At 39.4% G+C, this 22239-nt stretch overlaps 1 protein-coding gene across 1 annotated transcript; it reads right to left on the bottom strand.

Moving 5' to 3' along the window:
- Positions 1-6915: 6915 nt before the first annotated feature.
- SLC5A12 (solute carrier family 5 member 12) lies at positions 6916-21287 on the bottom strand. The gene is made up of 15 exons (XM_008504862.2): positions 20931-21287; positions 18585-18650; positions 17358-17409; positions 16093-16160; positions 14813-14967; positions 13633-13773; positions 13280-13409; positions 12860-12948; positions 11600-11712; positions 10348-10415; positions 9919-10005; positions 9150-9328; positions 8906-9009; positions 8556-8677; positions 6916-7071 (listed from the first exon to the last, which is right to left on the bottom strand). Exons 1-15 carry the CDS (start codon positions 21285-21287, stop codon positions 6916-6918), a joined length of 1887 nt encoding a protein of 628 aa, XP_008503084.1.
- Positions 21288-22239: the final 952 nt, after the last annotated feature.

A 22239-nucleotide genomic window follows, 5' to 3' on the forward strand; every position in this document is an offset into this window, starting at 1 on the left:
ATGCAAGCTTATGCAGATATATATCAGACATACAGTATTGTGACTTGCTTGTTCAGGGAAGGAGAAGCAGAGCACCTTATAACAATGCTCTTCTTTTTTTAATAGTAAATGTTCCAGTAATGTGCACTTCTTTTTATTTACCTAAATAAGTCAAAGCATGGGATTTAGATACAGGCAGATATGTATACAGGTTGTATATAAATGCATACACACAGTGGTTACTTTTAGGTTTTTTTATTATGATTTCTATGCCTTCATTAAGTTCTGGGGGGCTTTTTGGATAAAATCATTATATTTACATAAAGAATCAAATTTCATTTTTTATGTGCAAACAGCATACAGCAGTGTTGCTTTTGGTTATAGTCACATTTTGGTGATGAGATTGTCTGTTATTAATGTTTCACAATGTGGAAAAAGATAAGCACTTAACTGAAACAAGTGTGCAGGGTTCACTTGCAGAGAAGGAAGTGGAGAAACAGTTGCAATCATTCTGTTTCTCTTGTACAATTTTATATAATGCTTCTCTATATTGGATGAAAAATATTAAAAAAAAACCAGACTCAACAAAGCACAGTAACTATAAAAGCTGCAAATTTTATCTTTTTGTTTTGTTTTTAGGGATAAAGCTGCAGTAAAATCACTGCTGACAGATAAGAAAAGAATTTTTACTACTTACCAATACCCTATGGAGCCAAAAAGTGTGATTCCAGTATTCAGTTGTATGTATTAGCACAATCATTTTATCATGGCATGTAAGACTTATCTTAAGAGAGGTATCTTAAGAGACCTTAATTCTTTAGTCATTTCACCATACTTATGAGATTTCGTGGTTAATTTCAGCTCTCTGTGACCAGACAAGGCAGATGTAGGAGTATCTAGAGTATTGCACAAGGAAGGAAAGAAATTGGAAGGTATGGTCTGGTCAGGTATAATTCACATTAGTTCTGTCATAAAGGGCTGCTGGAACTCAACTTCCCATGTTTTGGAAAAGCTATTTTGTTCCTCCATGTTCTGAGTTGTATGTTAAGCTCCTCAGGAGTCTTTATCAGAAATAATTAATGCCCTCTCCTCCGTGCTTATAGAATCACACAATTTGATATAATATATTATCTCTCTCTTTCATTCAGTGGATTATCAAGCACTGTTTGGCAGCATTAACTTTGTGTCACAGTTTCTATTTCTGTGCCACGTAGTGATAGTCATACTTCAGTTGTTCAGATGAGCTCTTTTTTAATGTTTTCTCTCAAAACAAATACCTTGGCTGGCTCAAGGTATAAAGATACAGGATAAAAGTAGGCAACAATCAGAAATACTGATTTATTGTTTTATACTTTCCTGTTTCTGCTGTGGATATTAGCACATGTCAAGACATACTTTGGCAGATTCCAATTGGATTTAAAAAAAAGAAAAAACCAAAAAAACCAACAAAACATGTGGGAAAGAATACATTCCTGTATTTGATAATAAAATATGTATATTATGAATTATTTTCTACACTGGTGTATAAGGTATCAAAGGCAAGTATGTAGGTCTGACATTGTGCATTCTACACACTGGAAAAGCACAAGAAGTTTTGGAGAAACACTGTGTGTGTTCCTCTATTTTTGAAAGGCACCAACAATATCTGAAAGTTTTGCCACTATCTATCCATTTGCTTAAGCTGAGAACTTTTTTGGTAGACTTTGTTTAGTATGCTATTTGCATTGACTGCACGTTATTTTATACTTAAGTATAAGGAACACACTGTCCTCAGGAATAATGTACTTTATGAAATGGTGAATGAGCTTTTCATATTCTAAATATTGTCTTTCCAAGCAGATGACCAGTATGAACAGACTGTGCATGCAAGCTGCATTTGTGAAATCTGACAAAGCTTTAGAACTTCAATCTGTGCAAAAACGCTTTGAATCATTGCAGATCTGATCTATGAAAACTTTGCTCTATGCATGTGCCCCCTTAGAGAGACTGCATGAGCAACTAGATATTTTTGAATACAAAGGATTAGTCCAAAATGTCTTGATTGTTCCTCATCAAATTCCATGTAGACAAAAGAATTTTCCATTTCACAAACAGCAAATGTCCACATACATCAGACACACCTCATTTCTAGTGACTTTTCATTCTAAATTTGTGCCTAGTGTGTGAGATATGAATCCTGGTGATAAAAAACAGTTCTGCTTCATTAGCCATCCTAGTGAAAGGTTCCTTCTTGGAGCTCCAAGCCTGCCTCCATATAGAGGAATGCATGAACAGCTCAGGATTAACAACTGAGCTCTAGCAGGGCCTGCAGATTGAGCAGAGGCTCCCTGTTAACCTGCAATTCAGTTTCCTTACTGGGACAAAGAGCATCCTGATACAAAGTACTAAGATTTTTAAAAGTTTTTCTTTTCTATTCCTTTTTGTTAAAAAATTCTATAGAAAAAAAATAGATGAACATTGGAGTTAAGATTGATGATGACAAGGCTAAAATTTCCATAGTGATGATGGACAATATAGTGGGGTTTGTTAAATGTTTCTCTTTGGAAATTCATATCTCCATAACTTCAAAACACACATCAGCTATTTCTATGTCCTTTACCAACACCAGTGTGTCATAAATTGTCTTTTGAGAACCATTTAGGCTCAATTGTGTCCTGTTGAAAAATCTAAATTCCTGTAGTGGAAAATTTACTAGCTTGAAAAGATCTTTCTGTACCCAACCAAGCCCATATTTTACTGGGGAAAAATGCAACAAGGCAGGATGTGTGGTCTGAGTGTGACCAGAAGAAGCCAAGGGCTCCATTGCACTTCACCAAGTTTTTCTCCAGAACCCCAACAAGTTCTGCAGAACAAAGGGAGTTGAAGCTGGAGCATGGTTGCAGCCCTCCTGCTCCATTTCCTTGTCTCCTCTGGCTCATTCTTCACTCATCCTTGAGGTTTGGTTATACGATGCCTTCTTGCTGACAGTCCAGTTTCCAGGGCAATTCCATAATTGGAGGTTTTTACATGTCCCTAACTGAGAAGCCAAAGCAGAAAGTGCCCACATTCCAGTTTGGTGCTGGTTACAAGTCATTTGGCTTCACATTGGGCAGAGCAGTGTGAGGAAGCAGGGGGAGCATCTACCTGTGCCATCAGGCCCGGAGTTTCTGGATCTGTCCCTTCAGCCACTGTCCCAAAAGTTTTACACTCCTCAATTCCCTCCCTAGAAGCACAGAGGCACCCGAAATACCTGCCACAATCTTAGCATTTTTAAATTTGTATGAATAGACTCATATTGACAAGTTCTTGTCCTCATACTGACATTGCAACTTCATTTACCCAAAATTTATATTGCCTTGATTTTGGCATAATCACGATAGCACAAAGTTCCCACAACAGCACAAAGTCCCAATGGCACAACAAGGAACTGTTGAGAAATCACTTTGCTATTCCATATTAAGCAGCAACTTTTTAAATCTAGGGCTGGGACTTAGTTGTGAAATGTTAATGGTGTATTTCTTCCCCACTGCACTGGAAATTACCTTGTGCTACTTGTTCTGTTGGATGGTTCTAACTTTTTGCCATACCCTCAGTAATGTTTTATGTTCTCTGTAGTTTGCATTTTTGCCATGAGCTGGTTGTTAGGATGCTACTGGGTGAGAAATTTGGATTAAACCCAATGCAGCCTAAAGGTAATGAGATTCTAAACACTGAGAATAAAGTGCTTTTTCTGTTAATGATGAAAAAAAAGAAAAAAAAAAAAAAAGAAAAAAATCAGATCACCTTTTTATTTTGTCTTCTATTTAGATGACTCAGAGTTTTGTATTAAAAAATCTTCCAAACTCTTGGCTCTAATTTTTACCTAGAGCATTATCACTGAAATTTCAGTTCTTTGAAATAATCTCATGTAAAATCTAACTGAATAACACTGGTCAGTCATTTTTTACTCTAATAGTCCTGGCTAACTTGCAATATCATGATCGTAAGAGATTTCTTAAAATGTGTATATATTTGAAATTTATGTAATATTTAAATAAAACTTGGTTTCTAAGTAAGGAATGAGAATAAAATTTCAAATATTTTTTCTATTCATAAATCCACACTTTGTAAGGAATATTTAAAATATAGATTATAGTACCACAGAGTGTTTCAGAGAAATTTACTTTTATGCAGTACAAGCTAGAAGTTCCTCTGACCTGTCAGCTTTTGGTTTCTTTTGTGTTTTAAGGTTACTTTTACAAGCCAATATGTACCCCAAAATTAAAAAAAAAAAAATCACTGAGGAAAAAGTTGTTGATCTGATTAACTATTGTAAGACACTTATGGCATAAATTTGTCTTTGAGATGCTGTTTACTTTATCAAGGTTTACATGTACAAATGCAACTACTTACTGTATCATACACATTTGAATATTGCATTTTTTCAGTAATAAACTTGGATATCTTTGAAAGAGTCCTGGAGCTTCATTTTGACAAATATTCAAAGTTTATTAAAAAAACAAACAAACAAAAAACAACCCATACACTTGAAAAGTGTGTACTCCTTTACCTTCAAACTTTGGTATTGTAAGGAACTAACTTAGGGGTTAAACTTGGTATAGACAGATTTTAACAACTAGCAGCTCAGCTATTTGTGTCTCAAGGTACATAAAGGCTAACATTTCAAATTTGCAATCTCTTTTTGTCTATTGCTTTTTTAAATTCAAGCTCTTGATTTAGAATTCCCATGTTCCTAGTTTCTTAATTTGGTTTTTCAGCTCAGGTGCACACCCTTTGCTGGAAGGCTCAGTGGCTGAGATGTAAAGCATGGAAGAAGGTAAGAATATAACTGTCCACAACACTGACCTCAGTATTTAATAAAAGTGGTAATTTCTCTTAATTCCAGATTTTCAAGGCCACATCTATCTTGGTAGAATACTGAATAATGAACTGCTCATTAATGATTTTAGTTTTCAGCTGCAAGTCCACGTGCAAAACCTTGTGCAATGCCTCTCTCCTCTACAAGTACAGAAAACACGTGGGCTTGAGCAGCTCTAGTTGGAACAAACCTTGTCCAGAAATAAAGAGAAATTCTTGTTGTTAAAAAGAAATTCTTCAGAGTATTTCTTCAGAAGTGTTTTCTGAGAATGAAACTGTATCCAACCTAAATCACTTTTTTTTTGACATTAAATGGACATATTGAGATTCTCTTTTGTGGCAGAGCTACTAAGCCTCTAGCAAACCCAGTGTAAAGGTGTTGTCAAATTGTGAAAAAATGCTGAAAAGTGCAAAATGCATTTTCCAGCATGCAGAGCATAAGAATATTAGAATAAATGTCTCAAGGGTTGTTCAGAGCAGACTTGGTCATTCTCACAATCAGCTGTCTCTGAAGCAGATATCCTCCAACTACCAGTAGAGGAGGGGTTTTCATCCAACATTTGCCTATGTAGATTCAGGTGGGTGTTTTGAATGACTTTTAATATGGAATTATTTTACATCCTTAGTTAGTTAGGCTCCTTCTATGTAACCTAGACAAAAATGTGTATGGCCCTGAGATATAAATGATATAGTAGCAATTGACTGAGCTTCTGTCCCTGCCTTGCTAACCATCTGGAGGATGGAAGCATGGAAGGAAACCTCATGGGATACCAGGCTGCTGGCTAGACTCAGCTCTAAGCTTTTAGGAGATTATAAAAGTGGTGTAAAAGGGATGAACACAAATATTGACTTAACTCTGGGTTTGCTGACAAACTGTCCTGCACAAACAAGACAGTATTATTCACAGACTGATATTTCTGTTCTCTAATTGAGTATCCTGGGACCCTTCTCAGAGGCAGGGCATGAGCACAGCCAGTGGAAGCAGCTTCAAGGATAAGGCTGACTTTGATCTACACCCTAAAGATGGGCCAGAGAAAGCATGAGCAGCAGCTGCATTCTTCAGAGCAACATGAGCTAAGTATCTGCTGAATCCATAACTGAGTCATTGATATTTTAATTCATTCAGTTGAGCACTTTGTTTAAAAACAAATATATTCATCAAAAAAATTTATATACCCAGAAGTTTATCAGTTTGGGAGGTGGTATATTGAGTTTTGTTTACATCAGGCAGATTTTAGGGAAAATGTGTTTTGATGAAACAGTGTTTAGTGGACCAGGTGCCTTCTTCCAAGAAGAAAATTGACAGATTTTACTGAAGAGATTATCTTCCTAATCACGTGCCTTTTTTCCCAAATTCAGCATGGATTAGCAATTAGGAGGCAATCACCAAGTGTCATTTTATTTCCTTTATTGCATAAAGGTCGTAGGTGGATCTTTTGGAGCTGAAAGGTTGTCTTTCCAAGACTAACATAGATAAAGAGCTATCCCAATTGCAAAGTAAAATTTGTTACCCTCCCCTATAGCTTTTATAATAAGACATTATAAAGAAATCTGAGTTCCACAGAGGTAGCAAACATGATTAACTCAGTCACTAAAAGACCAGTCTGGTCTATAAAACATTTCTGTCAAGAGGCTTTTTGTGATAATTAATGTCAGGCAGAGACTTGCTCTACCTGACTCCCCTTCTGTCCCCAGGGCTTTCTCCATCAGAGGACAGTTCACAGTCTCACCTTGGTGAGACACCTCAGAAGCTTCTCTAAAGTCTTACTTGACCTCAAACACCTTTGCATGTTTCCCTTCAGTGAGTAGTTACTGAACAGAGCATGTGGTAGAGACGTGTCACAGCTACTTCCAAGCAGGAACTTCTCTGACAAGATTCATAAAATGTTTCTTCTGAAATAGCAGCTTCCAAAACCCCCTTGTCTGATGACTTCCCAGGTCTCTCATGAAATTCATAAATAAGAATCAGGCACCTATTGCTATAGAGAGCAATTGTTCCCTCTTGGGCATCGACAAGCTGGCAAATGCAATAAAAATGAGCTCTTCATTCCTGATACTGAAGAAATAAAGTTAGATTAAATGTCCTTTTTCCCTCAGTTTCTAGAGTCGAGATTCTTTGCTCATGTAAGTGTCAGAGTTTTCCTCAGGATTGTAACCAGCAGACTGGTGTCTGTTTTCTTTGCTGATACTGTTCTTGAAGGTGTCATCTGTTCCAGTTTTATTTGCAATTTTAGAGAGATTTTTCTCAAAGTCCTCCTGGAAAAAGAAAAGAAGATACCCTCGTAGTTTGAAGCCTGTGTTCACTGCTTTTTTCCTTTGCTTAAAGGGTATCTGGTTGCATTTTGGCATTTTTACCTCCTTCCTTACAAGCCTGAGGAGTTACTTCACTACATGAAATGACTCTCAGACCCACAGACAGGCACAGTTTACTGTGTGTCCTCTCCACTCTGCTGATTTTCTCGTTCCCCCATGGAAATTTGTTGGCAGAAGTGACAAAAACAGCTTCTAACAACTCCTCTGATCATATAAAAGTCTTGAAACGTGTCCTCAATGCACTCCCAATCACTTAAATTTAAGTTTTATTTGTATATTTATCTACATTTCAGTGGATTGTTTTGTCTGGCCTATGCTTGCCTCTGGTTTCACACTGAAACAGCTTGATTAACATTGTTATTCTACATTTTAAGTAAATACCAGGGGATAAATCATAGAATCATAGAAAGTTAGGGGTTGGAAGGAACCTTGAAAGATCATTGGGTCCAACCCCCCTGCCAGAGCAGGGTCACCTACAGGAGGTCACACAGGAACATGTCCAGGTGGGCTTTGAATGTCTCCAAGGAAGGAGGTATGATGCATATATTCTTTTTGTAATTATTATTTTTACTGCTTTTATTCTTGAGGTAATATATTTCCCCAGAAACGTTCTAGGTGAAATCTATGGTGAGCACCTAAAAGCCCAATGAAACAGCTGAAGCAAATTTAGAGCCACTGCTGTGCTCCGAATTAGATCATTAACTTTAATGTGAGATTTAATGCAGACTTGGTGGAAGGACACCTTCCACCTTATCACCTAATGCTGTGAGTCTTGCAGCTGAAAAATTACTTTCAAGATTTAAAGATACCTGTAGAGTAATCTTAAGAAGCTGAAAACACCTGTATTGCTTTATGGCCCTTTTGGAAACCTACCAGTCTGCTAAGCTGGAGCAATGTTTTTCCCTGCAGACTGTTACAACACCACAAGAAAAACGGAGGTTTCCTTCTTTGTGGCTTGTTAAGGAGCCCTGAAACACCTGAGGAAAAGCTGGAGGAAGGAGTGGTGGGCAAGAAGCAACCTGGGTGCTGTGGTCACTGCTGGGCTGGTGCTGCTGTCCTGGAGAGGAGAAGCTCTGCAGGGACTCAAGGTAGGGAATGGCAGCAGCAGGAGAGTTCTGAGAACACAAGAGCACTGTATTCTTTCTCTCTGTGCTTGGTGGGAGCTCAGTGAACTCCTCTCCGGGGTATAAAGTGCAGTTTTGTCCCTGCCAGAGTGGGGAGAGGGAGTTAAGGGGCTGCTGGGGGCTGTTTGTCCTCGGAGACTTCGAGTCCCCTTGTGCTGCATGAAAGGGGACAATAAGTAACTTATTGCTGATCAACACTTGCTGAGGGTTTGTCTGACCTCCTTGCCAGTCCCTCGGGCCTGGGGCAGCATCTCTGGTGTAAGGTAAAGGAGTGGTTGGCTCTGAGCCCCCCTGAGCACTCACCTCCCGGCCCTCGTGCCGCACACCACACCACAGGAAAGCTTTCAGCCTTTGGGACCAAAAGCAAAACGGGTCACAGACTGGCTTGATTAACACTGGGGGGATGGCTTCTCCTCTGGTAGGTCCTGAAGGGAGAAAATTACGGATACAGCAGTCTAAGAAATGCTGATAGCGACCTGGGGAAGCTCCCAGCGTGAGGCGGGGGGGGATCGGAGGCCGCGGCCTCAACCTGTGCCTCGTGAGCTGCGCGTCGGACATCTTGAAATCTCCTTTTAACAGATGAGTCAGATTGCTCGGCAAGAAAATATCTATATATATATACATATATATATATATGTATAGTGAACACCAACCTGTTATAAAGCTTATCAACAGCCCTGTGAGGGCACAGCCCAGGCAGCCGATGGCACTGAAGTAGAGGTAGGAGAGGGAGTACCAGGTGTCTGCCAGCAAAGGCCTGTGGAGAAAAAGGGAAAGAAGCTTCCCAGTGGAAATGTTCACACTCCTTCTTGAATGTCCCAACAAAACACATCTGAGCCTGCAGGGATTCCCGTGTGCCAAAATGCAGGTAGGGAGTGTCAGGGAGAAGGAATGTACCTGTCTGGGGCCACTGTGGGAGCCATGGTGGTCAGGGTCTGGGTGCTGTTGGCCAGGGTGCAGTTGAGAGTCGAGAGCTGCAGGGGAATGGACTTGCTGGGTGGTGCAGGGTAAATGAAGGAGCCGACCCCAGCCCAAAAAGCTAAGGTGATCCCAGATAAAAGGCCTCCGATAGCTCCCTGGGCAGGTAGAGAAAGATAATGTTAAAGGTGATGCATGGGAGGTGCTTCCCTGTGCATGTGAGGACTGGTTGATGTCTGTTACTGTACATCAGTTCTGTTCTCTTTTGGCCGAGGTATAAAATGTGGTTTTTTTATTGCCCTTGAGTAATAGGGAAAGCAAAACTGTGATGATCCAAACTTACAGGTAAATGTGGTGGGGACCATTCATGGGACAACATGAAATAAACTCGTCTTGACTGAATTAACAAGGGCACAGAAAGTTAAATCATTCTATTCTTCCTAAGGTGAATATAGACTGTGGGGAGCATTGAATACGTTTTCCTTTTTAATGAATGAAAAGGAACTCAAAAATAATCTTTAAAAAAAAACCTTTTGTGGATCTAATCACTAATGATTTCACACTTGGGAAAAGTTAAATTCAAATGGTATAAATTCAGACAGTGGAAAGGGACCTTTAAGCACATCGCTCTAAATCTCAAAGATAGCCTGGAAACTAAACCTAAAAAAACCAAACCATTCTCAAGGTGGAGTCTTAACCAAACACTAAGATATTTTCTCTTAGGCAGTGATTTATTTTTTCCCCTTACCTTCCAGTTAGCACAAGGAAACACAATTCCCAAGGTAAATAATCCCAGCATGGGCCCCCCACACATCCCATGGATGGAGAGGGAAGCCTGTGGATGCAGAGAAGAGACAGCTTAGTCCAGCACTGGGAGGGAGTGTGGACAGTTCTAGCTTTGACCTGTAATTTTCAGCTGGAAACAGGGGTAGAAGAAGGGATCAACAGTGGTTTCTAGTGCACAACTGAAGAGAAAAAGAATCCCTCTCAGTGTCCTTTCCCAGCAGTGAGAAAAAGGTGAGAGAGTTGGGGCAATTTAGTTTATTATTTTCCTCTTGTTATTCCTCTTAGCCATGTTCATAGAAATTGTTCAGGTAATCTTGCCAACCCCAGGACCGTCAACATTATGGAGTTCACTGCATTTCTGTTTATTCCTGTTCACTGAAGCAAGACATACCTGAACAACCCCTCCCAGCAGAGATGCTGCTGCAGCCATCGATGTGCACAGGATGCCATATAATATACCTGGAAAAGATCAGACAGTGAGGGTGTCACTGCTGGTTAATAGTTTGGGCAATTTCTAATTCACCTCGTGTCCAAAGGACCAGGCAGCCTGCAGGAATTTGCACTTTGGGTTTTGACTTGTAAAGCAGACCATTAAGCACCAAGCAGCATCTTGCATGAAAGTCTTGTTGGGTTTTTGCTTGGTTGGTTTTTCTCTTGAAGCTGAACTTAGTAATGAAATTAATTAAAATGTTATGCCTCATGTAGAAATGTTGCCTTTAAGTAACACTTTTAAAATAAGCTAATGAATTAATTGAGCATATTAATTAATAAGCTGCCTGGCTTTCTCCCTTTGGCACCAGTTTTAGGTTTGTGGTAGCAGTCTTGTATGTATGTGGTAGCTTTTGTATGTAGGAGTCTTGAGGAAAGCCAGCCAAAACTCACGTGCTAGGACACTTTGGTTTCAAAGGTAAAAATTATCTTTTTAGGTCCCAAGAGCAAAAATTCAGTAGTCAGTGGAAAAGCAGGAATAGAGGAGGTGAGAGACAGCTGCAAAGAATTAGTCTGACTCTTCTGTGATCTTTGATTTTATTCCAATACTTATGAAAGGGTTATGATATTACTGCAAAAACTATCTTTAAAACATAAACCACTTTGATATTTTGTTGATCTTTTTTTCATTTGTCTTTTTTTTTTACACTTTTATTTTTCTCTGAAAAACTGAACAACCTGTTTATGCAATTCCCTAAGTTTGGATAGAGATATCTTATTGTACTACTATAAAATGACAATGTTTAGTAATACTAGTATAATGTGTCAATAACTGCACTAATATTCTTTCTGTATTGTACAAAAGATTCCAGAGTGTTCACCAGTATTTTCAGTTCACAAAAGCTTCCAAGGATTTTGAGTTGTGGCTGTTGCTGTTAGTCTGTATTTTTTTTCTGTACCGTATGGACCCCGTGCTTAATTTAACTGAAGGATCAGGTTAATGAGAGTTTGTAAAGGGTTACAATCCTGTGGAGCTTTCAAAAGCAAAATTGTGTTTCTGAAGGAGTAACTTTAGACAGTGCCCTTCACTACTCACAGAACTGCTCTTAGCTGAGACTCTTGAGGCTCAGAGTATATAAAACCCTGCTTTATTTTCTGCTAGAGTAATAGCAGCCTTTGCCTTTAAAGAAACAGATCCCACTTAGGATACCTACACAAGCCTTTGCTGATCCATGTGCTCATCTTGTCAGAGATGTTGGGGAAACCTTTCTTTACCAAGTCTTCAAAGGTAACAGTTGCTAAAGCATTAATGCTGGCAGCTACTGTGCTGTAGAAAGGGGGAAGAATGTTAAATAGGAAGCAGCATAATCTGAAATAAATTTATATTTATAAAGAAATGCTGCCTTTTGGTCAGCATCTGTACTCTCAAATGTGTCATTCTGGAAGAGTACTTTTCATATATAATGCTGATGCTGGTGATGTTTGTCCCTTCTGTGACACTTTCATGCTGAAGCAGAACAAGATGGAAATTCATTCTGATCTACTAGACTACTACTAGACTACTACTCCCTTACAAGTCAATGGATGTGCAGTGACACGAGTGATACCTATTCTTCCTTAAAATGTCTGCTTTTTTTTCCCTCCTAACTAAAAAATACTCAATAGGAAGAGTCAGAATTCCAGCTGGGTGAGTTAGCCCACATTTGATGTACACCATTCCTGAGAATTTGTTGTGACAGCATGGTAGTGGCAATACCAACAGCACAATATTTGGTACTCAGTGCCTCTGTTCTCTTGGACTCCTGCCAGGAGAAGCCAGTGCCTTTTATACTTACTCCTTCCATCCCCCTTTATTTCTTTCTTTTTCCTTTTTTCCTTTCATTCTTTCAGGTTCTGTCTCTCTCTTGATTTTCCTACAAATAAGAGTCTTTAGGAATAGCCTGCTGGAGACTCACTCTACAGTGTTTGCACAACATCACTGTGAAGTTGATCCTTTTTTCTTTCTAATGTCCTATGAAGTACAGATGTTTGGCCTGTAGAGGGTAGAAGCTACAGCAACATACAGCACCCCCCTGAAGATCACATAGTTTCTAAAATTTCTCTGTTGCAGACACCTCTTTTCCTAGTCTGTACCATGTGCAGAGAGGCTTGCTGAAAAGCTGTGTGTCCTGAGCTCTGACATTGTGGCCATCAGGTTAAGACAGTTTCACCACAAATAGCTCCAAAGTAATTTCAAAAAGCTGAGCTCAGTTTTTCTACTCTTGTCTGAACTGATAATGTTGCTCTAACACTTATTTGGGATAAAAAGATACTGGAGAAGAGAAGCTGTAACTTTGCTGTAACTCAGCTAAGTATGACTGCTGCTTCCCAAGACATACTAAGAAAAGCAGCTGGTTTTTCCCTTAGGGTTTCTCCTTTTGGGTTCTGAAGAAATCAATCATATGCAGCTCAAACATGATTTCAGAGGCACAGACCTTAGTGTTCCACTGAATGCACAGGCAACAAACAGTCCCGGGACTCCTGGCATTGAAGAAAAAATGTCCATAACAAAATATGGCATGAGCTGGGGTAGAAGAAGCACAAGAGCAACACAAGAAGTTAGTTTAAAATTTCCTGGCTAATGGAAGAGAAGTAGCTGCTTGTGAGCATAGTGCTAAATGCAGGTTTCATTGCAGATAACAAGAAGTTAAAGATTTTGAGCAAAGGGGATGTTATTTGGCAAAAGTGCTCAATCAGACTGGTACTGCAGGAGTGCCAGGATAGATGTGATTTGGCAGCCACCTCAGTGCCTGAGTGCTGGAAGGATGTGCATTATCCGACAGATTTTAAAATGTCACTGTATGTGCTATGTCTGGGCCTGAAGCAATGATACTTAGAGTTAGTGGTATCTGTACTTGATCAGGTGCTGAGATGAAAGCAGCAGTCCAAGGGTCACAGCTCTTGTAATGAGAGTACATCACCAAGCCACAAAATACTGCACACACCAGGACTGTCCAAAGTCCCAACAAATTCAAGTAAAGTGCCCTAGAATAAAGGAGAGGAACACTGTTTAAAACAAGGTAAATATAGAAAAGCTGTTACGAGTTAGGTATTTCTAACTTTTTAGGGAGACACCTTAATCCAAGAATTTCCTAAATAGAATTTCCTAAAGACATCACTAAGATAAGAAATTGTATGTAATACTGATTTAAAAAAAAAAAATCATGTATGTTTGATTGCCAGAATAGGTTAATATCAGGCAACTTACAGTTTGGCATGCCTTTCTGATTTGCAGGAGATGCATCTCTGTATTGTGGACTGATTGACTCCATAGAGCCCTAACCATGTAAATGTTCCCCCAATCACAATTGTCCAAAAGGTGTGTCGTCTCAAAGGATCAACAGCAAAGCTAAAAAAAAAGAGAAGGAAAAGGAATTCAGTTCACTTATTTAAATACACATCTCTTTAGGAACAGGTAGATGGTTTTTCAGACTTATCTGGTATGTTCTGAATCAGGAGTCATACATTGGTAATGCAGCTTTCCAGCAGAGACAGCTTTAGATTTGGAAGGTTTTTTACTTTTTAATTGGAACACACATTACTATCAAGTCAGGGTAAACATATATTGTGCATACTCAGTCAAAGGATGAAGTAATTGAGATAAATCAAATTTACAAGGCTTCTTCACATTTCACATCTGTGTCATATTGCAGCAACAGACCTGCAAGCCACCCTGCCTGGAACCTTGTCCTCTGCAAAGGACAAAACCCCTTACTAACCTCTAAAAATCCTCCAAGTTTTTAGTTACATCACCATAAAGTGTTACTTCCTTCACAAGAAATTGCTTCAGCTGCAGTTTTATCTTTATTTTTTTTTTTTTTTTTTGACAATGAAATTTCATTACTCAGTAATTCTAACCAGTACAAGTACATCTGTCTGTCTTGTATCTGTCATCTTTGCAGTTCTGCTAATCTTGATATGTATAGCAGATAACATTTGACCTTCCTGCTGGATTCTGCCAGTGACTTGTCTTGATCCATGAACTTTTCAGTCAATGCCACAAACAGACCCAGAGAAAGATCAGTTTGCCCCATTGCAGGTGCTGTGGGGAGTGTACTTACAATGAAACTTCAGTTTTGTGATTAAAAAATAAAAGATCCATGCAATTGGAAGGAACAATAGGGCTGTGCATGTAGCTACAAGAAGTAAAATGGCAAAGTGAGTGGCTCTTTGATTCCTTCAAGGAGAGTAACAGGAAGAATTAATCTCTCCCGAATGTCAACTGCATTTCCAAGAACTGAAGAAATAAGGAATGGACTTCTCAGAGTCACTGAGGTTGGTCACCAGTTGTGTAATAACAAGTCTGAGTACTTTGGGGCTTAGTAAGGGGTAGGGTTTCAGAAGATGAAATGTACAAAAGGAAAAGGTTTGCAGCATTTCTTTCTTACTCAAATATGCTTAGTCTGGATCCTTCCTGGGCGTTTTCCCAGACTGTGCTGAATCCACCGTTCAGAGTTGTTCCTTGAACCAAGACTGCCACGAAGCCAGCCACCATGACAAGCATTTGAAATGCATCTGTCCAGACAACAGCTTTTAATCCTCCCTAAACCAAAGAGAAACAATATGTTCTCATCTTCTTGCCTGGTTTTCAAGCATAGCAAAAGGTAGAAAGACCCCCTGTTTCAGGGCCTTGGGGTCTGTATGCAGAGTATCTAGCAAATCAGGTCTTTTCTTAACTTACTTCACATTCATCAAAAAAAACCTATTTCTGCAGAAAATAACACAGCCTAAATGGTTAATCTATGGTAATATTGACAATATGTGAGCTCCAGTTAAATGCTGGGATTTTTTCTGCCTCTTTTTTTACACTTCTGAGGAATATATCACGATATGGAAAGAAAGCTTAGGGAATATGAGCTGTCCTGTCTTTGTACTTCCCACAGTGCTCTACACTTCTCTGAGCCTAGTGGTCCTAGCACAAAAAATAGCACCAGAAATTGTGCTATTCAGCTTCCTTCCATAGCAGCTTTAGTATTTGACCTCCATATTGCAGTATATAACCTGTATATACATACATACATATATAGACACACACACTATACTTGAATATATAACCTGTCCTGGAGTAGAATAATAAGTGCTTCAACAAGAGTGGATTGAAATAATGACAAAAATTCATTAATGTTAAAGAAAACAGGAAGTAGGTTTTCTCCTGAACCCCAGGGCTCTGCCATTTCCACTGTGATCTGTGTCTTTTTTTTCTTTTTTTCTGTAATCTGGAGTCTTGTGTTGCTTCCACTCAGAGCAAAGCTCTCTCTGACCTGTTGATCATCCTTCCTAGGCTTTATCACTCTGTTCTTGGTCTGGGAGGCACGTTTTTCATTACAATGTTTTTTCAGTCTATAACTCATAAAAGATAAGAAGAATAATTTTCTGAAAAGATTTATTATGGCAGGGAGAGGTTATCACCTCCTTATCTGGACTCTGCCTCAAGCTCAAGGTTTAAACCTTGAGATGAAGAGCAGAAGATCTGAGAGGAAATGCTTCTTTTCTGCAAATAGATTTACTTGTACCACAGAGTCTAAATGAATGTCTATATTCTTCTCCTTTAAACTTCAGTCACTCAGACTGTATTTAGAAGCCACCTGTCTGTGACAGCCTGTCATGGATAAAGGATGGTTTAATTAACAACCTGTGTTCCAGCTGCTTGGTTCCACCCCTTACATACCAGAGTGCAGTAGAAAGTGCAGACAATCCCTGTTGCAGCTACAGATCCCCAGAGATCAAATCCAGTAACTGGGAAACCAAAGAAAAGCAAATGGTCAGCAAAATGGGAGGAGGCGATAAGGGTGGCAACAGAAAAGCTGTGACCTTAGAAGCTTGAGAGTGATTATTCATTTTCATCTTTTGCTTTGTTGGATTGTTCAGGTTTCTTTGTGTACTCTTTTGCATTATTGTTTTGTCATATATTGGATTTGACCAACTTTCAAGTATGCAAAAATAATACCAACAAGAATAATACACAAAGCAAAAAGATCACTCCTATGGGATACAACTATGTGCTTTCCTTCTGTTCTTAGTCCAGAATGTTCTCTTGAGAAACCAAGTTCTTCAGAGATTTCCAAAGAATCCAAAGAAAAAAAGCCCATCCCCAAACTAAAGTCCAATCCCTGCAACTCCGAACAGTTTAATGCTATCATGTGTAACCTTAAAGTAATTTTGCATCTTCATTTTACTTTATAAAGTTACTTTATACAAGATTTAAATATTTGGGTTTGGTTTCTATAGAAATCTCTCCCACAAGGAAGTTTGTGAGATCAGATCTAGTTGTGAATGTTCCCTCCTTAGCTTAGGATGGTCTAACAACAAATGGGAACTGCTCCTTAAAATTCAGTTGCCCTGCAGAGGAAGCTCAGCAGCCTGAAAGAGGTAGGATTGGACCAGTTGGATGCAGCTCAGATATCAAGCAATGAAAAGAGCCTCCCAGTCTCTTCCTGGTTGATTTTGGTGAAATCAGGAGTTGAGCTATGGTGATTCCTTAGCAATAAAGTTGCTAATCCCATCTACTGTGATGGCTGCTGTGTGCCTGGTTTGCAAAGATAAATTAAGTGGCCCAGCTTTCAGCTCCAGCAGCAGGGAATGGTGTAATGCCCATGGGAGACAGGGAAGGGAGGAATCAAAGTACAGAATACTGTCTTGGATCATCAGCTTGTACTTTGAACTTTGTCAGGATATTGGGAAATGGCTCATTGCCATTGCTTTGGGTGGTTACCAAGTGCAAGGGACAGCAGAACAACAAACATGGGGCTCCTGCTAATGTAGTGGTGTGAGACTGGGCAGTCAGAAATGCAGTGATACCAGGGGCAGGAAAAACCTTCTTAAAAAAACTTCTGATGATTTCTTTTCTTTTAATTCTCTTTTCTCCTCACTTCATTTATGCTAATTGTGGTGTGAGTGTTTGGGATATCCAAGTAGTGTTGCATGGGAACTCACCTTGGTTGAGTGCCAGTGATGGAGCATAAACCACTATTCCTGTGTAAAGGATCTGAATGAGAAAGAGTTAATGACAAAATGTGTACATGGATGCTCAGCAATAAGGCTTATACTTAAGAGTGGAGCTCAAAGTAAAACACCAGATCAAAAAGATGCTTTAGATCAGTTTGTACTGTATATGGTTTTGTTTCAACGTTTACAAAATACAAATTCTTGGTTTAATCCTTTTCTGCTGGAAGGACCTTTATTTAGTATTACTTATTACAGCCTAAGACAATCAGATGACAAATATATCCTGGTCAAATTGAAAGAGGAGCTCTCAGGGAACACAGATTGTGATGCAGAGAGAACTTGATTTGGAAAATTAAAATTAAAGAAGCTGACTCAATACCATTCACGTGTCAGTTCTGACAGATCTGAGGGAAAAACAAAGCCTGGAAGTCAATGAACATTCAAAGCTATTGTAAAAGGGTTTGGAATTAATAAAATGGAATTAATGTAGAAAGGAATGTCAGCCAGTGTCCCAAGACTTTCCATCAAATGCATAACTAATGCACTCTATTGAGAAACTTCATGAAGCAAATAAGCTGTTTGACATCTACAGCAGTGCCTTGAGTGGCTCCTTAAATTTGGTTTCTTTTGGTAAAGTAGGCAAATTAAGTAGTAGTAGTAAAGTGGTGTTTTGTGGGGTAAGTAAAGCTGGTTTCTGATCAGTCACTCCATCCAGGAACCAGCAGTGTTATTTATGGTTTCTGGTGATGCAGAGCAGTTTATAAATGTGGAGCCTGCAGACACCAAGCAGAGATTTCTGCTCCGTGGGCTCCTGGGTTTAGTCTGTGGGAGCAGCCCCTGATGTGCAGCTGCTTGGCAATGGGATTCCCTCACCTCGTGTTGTAAAGGGGCAACTGGTGAACCAGAGGAACTCAGTACAGCTTCTCTGGCTTCTCAAGAAAGACAGAACCCACTCACTTGGAAAAAGAGATGCTTCAAGGGAAGATGAGAGCAAGAATTTAAGAAGCTGTGGGAGTTCAACACAGCATTCAAGTTTCAAAGACAACAAAAATAGCATTTTTCATCCTAAACAGGAGAAAGCTAGGAAGGTAGGAAAGCAATCATTCTCTGTTTTTAAAATTCAGAGTCTGAGTTAAAGAAATAAGAAAAAAAAAGTCTGAAAGTAGTCCCTAAATCAGTGAGTGACCTTAGCCTGAGCAGTCAGAATCTTCTTACCGTCTGCAGGATGTAGATCAGTGTTGCAGCAAGCCGGACAATCTTGTTAAATCTTAACTCCAAATACTGGAAAAAGAGGAATCTCAGTGAATTGCACATGTAACATCTGTGACACAGCTATTAACCTCCTGTTCACCCTGCCTAACAGCTTGCTGTACAAGTAAAATTATTGTCAGCTAGCACTAGAGCTCTGAGTAATAAGCAGGATTGATATTACACATAGTGATAATTATATTTTAGAAATCTTATCAGCACTTGAAGTTTCATGCTGGGCTGCAGTAATCACCATCTTCTTTCTATCAGGAATAAATGAAAGAGCCCAAGGGTTACAAGGACAAATTTAGATGTTACAAAGGAAAAATTTAAACTTGGAATGAAAGTATATTCCAACTACATGAAGAGGAAACTTCAGTTCATCTCTAGGAGGAAGACAAAGTTTGACTCCTATGGTGACAAAACTTATGGTGGAGCAGATGGAGAAGCAGCAACACAGTTTCACAGTGCTTGAGCTAAGCTGGTTTTCTCACTTGCTCTGTCTCAATCTAAAGCCAAGTCTGTACATCATCAATGTGGAGAGACAAGTGGGCTTCTTATGGACTTCCAAGTGAATGTAGAGATGTCTTCCAAATTATTACCCCAAAACCCCAAATTTTAAGCCCAAGTCACCACCTGAAGTCTCTGTACAGCTGACCCTGCTGCCTCCCATGCAGGATTGGGAGGGCTGGACATTGCCTTGGGCCATAGTCCCACGTCCTGCCCACCAGGCACAGGGTGCCCAAGTCTCTCTTTCACAAGCCTTTGGCAGTGTTACCTTCAAAACTGTAGGGGTGGATCTCTTTTCCCAAATAGCAACTGATAGGACAAGAGGAAATGGCCCCAAGCCACCTTATCTGTGGCCAAAGGAGATATAGACTGAATTAGAAATTTAGAATTAGGAAAATTTCTTCACCAAAAAGTTTATCAAGTATTGGGAAGTGCTTGAGTCACCATCCCTGGAGGCACTGGAAAGACACATAGACTTGGCCCTTAGGAACAGGTTTTAGTGGTGGAAACATTAGTTTTACAGCTGGATTTGATCATCTTAAAAGTCTTTTCTAACCTAAATGATTCCTATTGATTTTGCTCATGTTCATCTTTCTTGTGTCTCTTGCATAAAGAGTCCCACATATAAACAAATAGCTAAATTATGTAACTTGACTTGTTTTCCAAATATAATTCATCCTTTCCAGCATGCTTGAAGGGAGACTCTGGCTACAATGACACCTTTGGTGGTTCAGATGAGAGGAGCAATTCATTCTTTAGTCTTGCATCAAAAACCAGTTAGAAAAATTACTTGCAGTTACTTGTGGCAAGGGGAACAGTTGGGCTTTTATAACTTTTTTCCAACCTGTAAGTGAAATATTTCCAGACACCCAGGAAGAGCTGTTTGACCAAAGCCCTTCCTTGGGCTTAGAGCAGCCTTTCTCTTACCAGGAGGCTCCTCATGAACCAACCTGACTCTCTTCACCCAGTTCTTGCTGAGCTGAAACTGCCCACAAACAGGAGCACCATGGTTGCTGCAGTTGATTAAAGTGACCAAAATCTGTTTCCTAATGCTCAGAATTTTCCCTATGGATGTGCAGATGACAAGGGCTGCACACTGAGCTCCAACCAATAACATCACAAGTATTACTGATTCTTTTTGTTTTCTTAACTATAGAACTCTCATATGAAGAAAATGTGTTCTAGGAGAAATGCCAGGTAAAAACTCTTGAAAATTCAGGGGCTGTTAATTTAATTTCTTAGAGAACCCCTGAATTCACTATCCAGCCCTGACAAGTTGGTTTGTTTGGGTTTTTTTCTGAGAGATGTGCCATCTTCTTCTTTATCCCTTCCTCCCACCTCAGTATTTTGATCAATATCAATCCACTTTTATAGTAAATTGCATCAAATTGCCTGCTCTAGACCAATTTCAAATTGGATACTATTGAATTTTCTTCTGAAAGACCATCTATAATATCCACCTTCTAATCCAGAGTTGTTTATAAGATCAAAAACATTCGGGTTCACTTTAAATATTTCCAAGCTATAACCTAATTTGTTGCTAGAGTCTTATCCTGTCTTTTTTATATTATTTATTGTAGAACAGGAGCTCTGGCCCTTAACTTGTGCTTTCAACTTATTCAAATCAAAACAACCAGTTTGAAATAATACAAATAGTTACTAAAACTAACTAATATATCTATGCACTTCTGTAAAACACTGCAGAAAGTCTTCTGTCATAAATGTCTCTCTACGAAACCTTCTAGGCACGTAACGCTGGCCCTTATTTTAGAATGGTGGTTTTTTTTAATAATTTTCACTCACCTCATAAGTGCTTGTAATGCCAGATCTGTAAAACACAGGTAAAAAAAGCTCAGCAGTAAAAAAGATGACAAGTGTGTATGAAAGAAAGAACAGCACAAAGGATGCCCCGTATCGATAAACTTCAGAGGGTGTCCCCAGCACGGTGACTGCTGACATGAAACTTGATGTCAGAGAGAAAGCTATTGGTCCACATGTCATCTGCCTACCACCCACCAAAAATTCCTTGGAAGTTTTCTTTTTCCTCTCCTTAACTGCAAAAAAGATTCCAATGCTAGCAGACACTAAAAAGAGTCCTGCAAAAACGACATAGTCCCAAGCCACAAATTTTTTAACTTCTGGAGCTACAAAGTTTGACATAGCACCAGCTGGACAGCTCTTGGATGGAGGATTCTGGTTTTCTATAGCTGTTGTTCCAAACAGATTGGCTCAGTTGACAGCAAAATTGAAGCTTATCTGTGGCTCATCAATGACAAATAATAAGCAGAAAGGCTGTTCAGCTAAGAGACTCTTTTTTCAATCCAGTTGACTTCTAAGGAGGACAAAACCAGTGAAGGATGATTTGAGAGGGTGCTGAATGCACCTCTGGTCCTACTGATGTTAGGCAGGCTGGAGCAGGGGGAGGGAGCTGGGAAGTCTGTAGTACACTCCCTATTTATCTGTGAGGTTTTAATTTTAGGTTAAACATTATCCTGACACATTGACTTGATCTGACTCTTTTCTAACCTCTCAGCATTTTTCAATAATAAAATGAGAGCAATAAAGGAATAAATAAAGGAGAGCAAAATGAGCTCAGTGTATGGACCTATGACCCCATCAGGGAGCTTGTTTTCTGAGGAAATTCCTTCCTATGGTTAAAAACTAAACTTGAACATCAGCCTTAGGCTCCAGAATTGTCGTTTTATGCTCTAAGCATGCTTGTTGTTGGACCCTCCAGAAGTAAAGGCTGCCTGAAAGAACTGGACCCTTGGATGGTTAAAACTAAGTCTGGGTTTTCCCTGCATCCACCATGGCCCAGCCTTGGTGTGTTTGGCAGCCCAGAGGAGTAGAAGGGCAATTTGGGCTACACTGTTTGAGGGTGAATCTCAGCTAGAAAATCTTTCACTGACAGCTACTAACAACAGTTTTACTTAAAGCTTAAGGGGTAAGTGGTGGCTTGTTCTATTTATCCACGTACAATTTGTTCACATCTGCAGGACCAGAGGATAAAAAAAAAGCAGATTAGACAACATCAAAACTTTTCTTAACTATGTCTTGGGCACAGTTTGTTGAATTCAATTAAGCAATAAATAAGTATTAATTTTATCTCGAT

Source organism: Calypte anna, chromosome 5 (assembly GCF_003957555.1).
Source record: "Calypte anna isolate BGI_N300 chromosome 5, bCalAnn1_v1.p, whole genome shotgun sequence".
Taxonomy (NCBI): domain Eukaryota; kingdom Metazoa; phylum Chordata; class Aves; order Apodiformes; family Trochilidae; genus Calypte; species Calypte anna.

Coding starts and splice junctions, on each gene's coding strand:
- SLC5A12 (XM_008504862.2), bottom strand. CDS start 21,287: ATGTCAAACTTTGTAGCTCCAGAAGTTAAAAAATTTGTGGCTTGGGAC. Junction 14,968..16,092: donor GCACTTTCTACTGCACTCTG/GTATGTAAGGGG, acceptor TCTTTGGTTTAG/GGAGGATTAAAAGCTGTTGT. Junction 7,072..8,555: donor TGCGGCACGAGGGCCGGGAG/GTGAGTGCTCAG, acceptor TTCTTTTTCCAG/GAGGACTTTGAGAAAAATCT.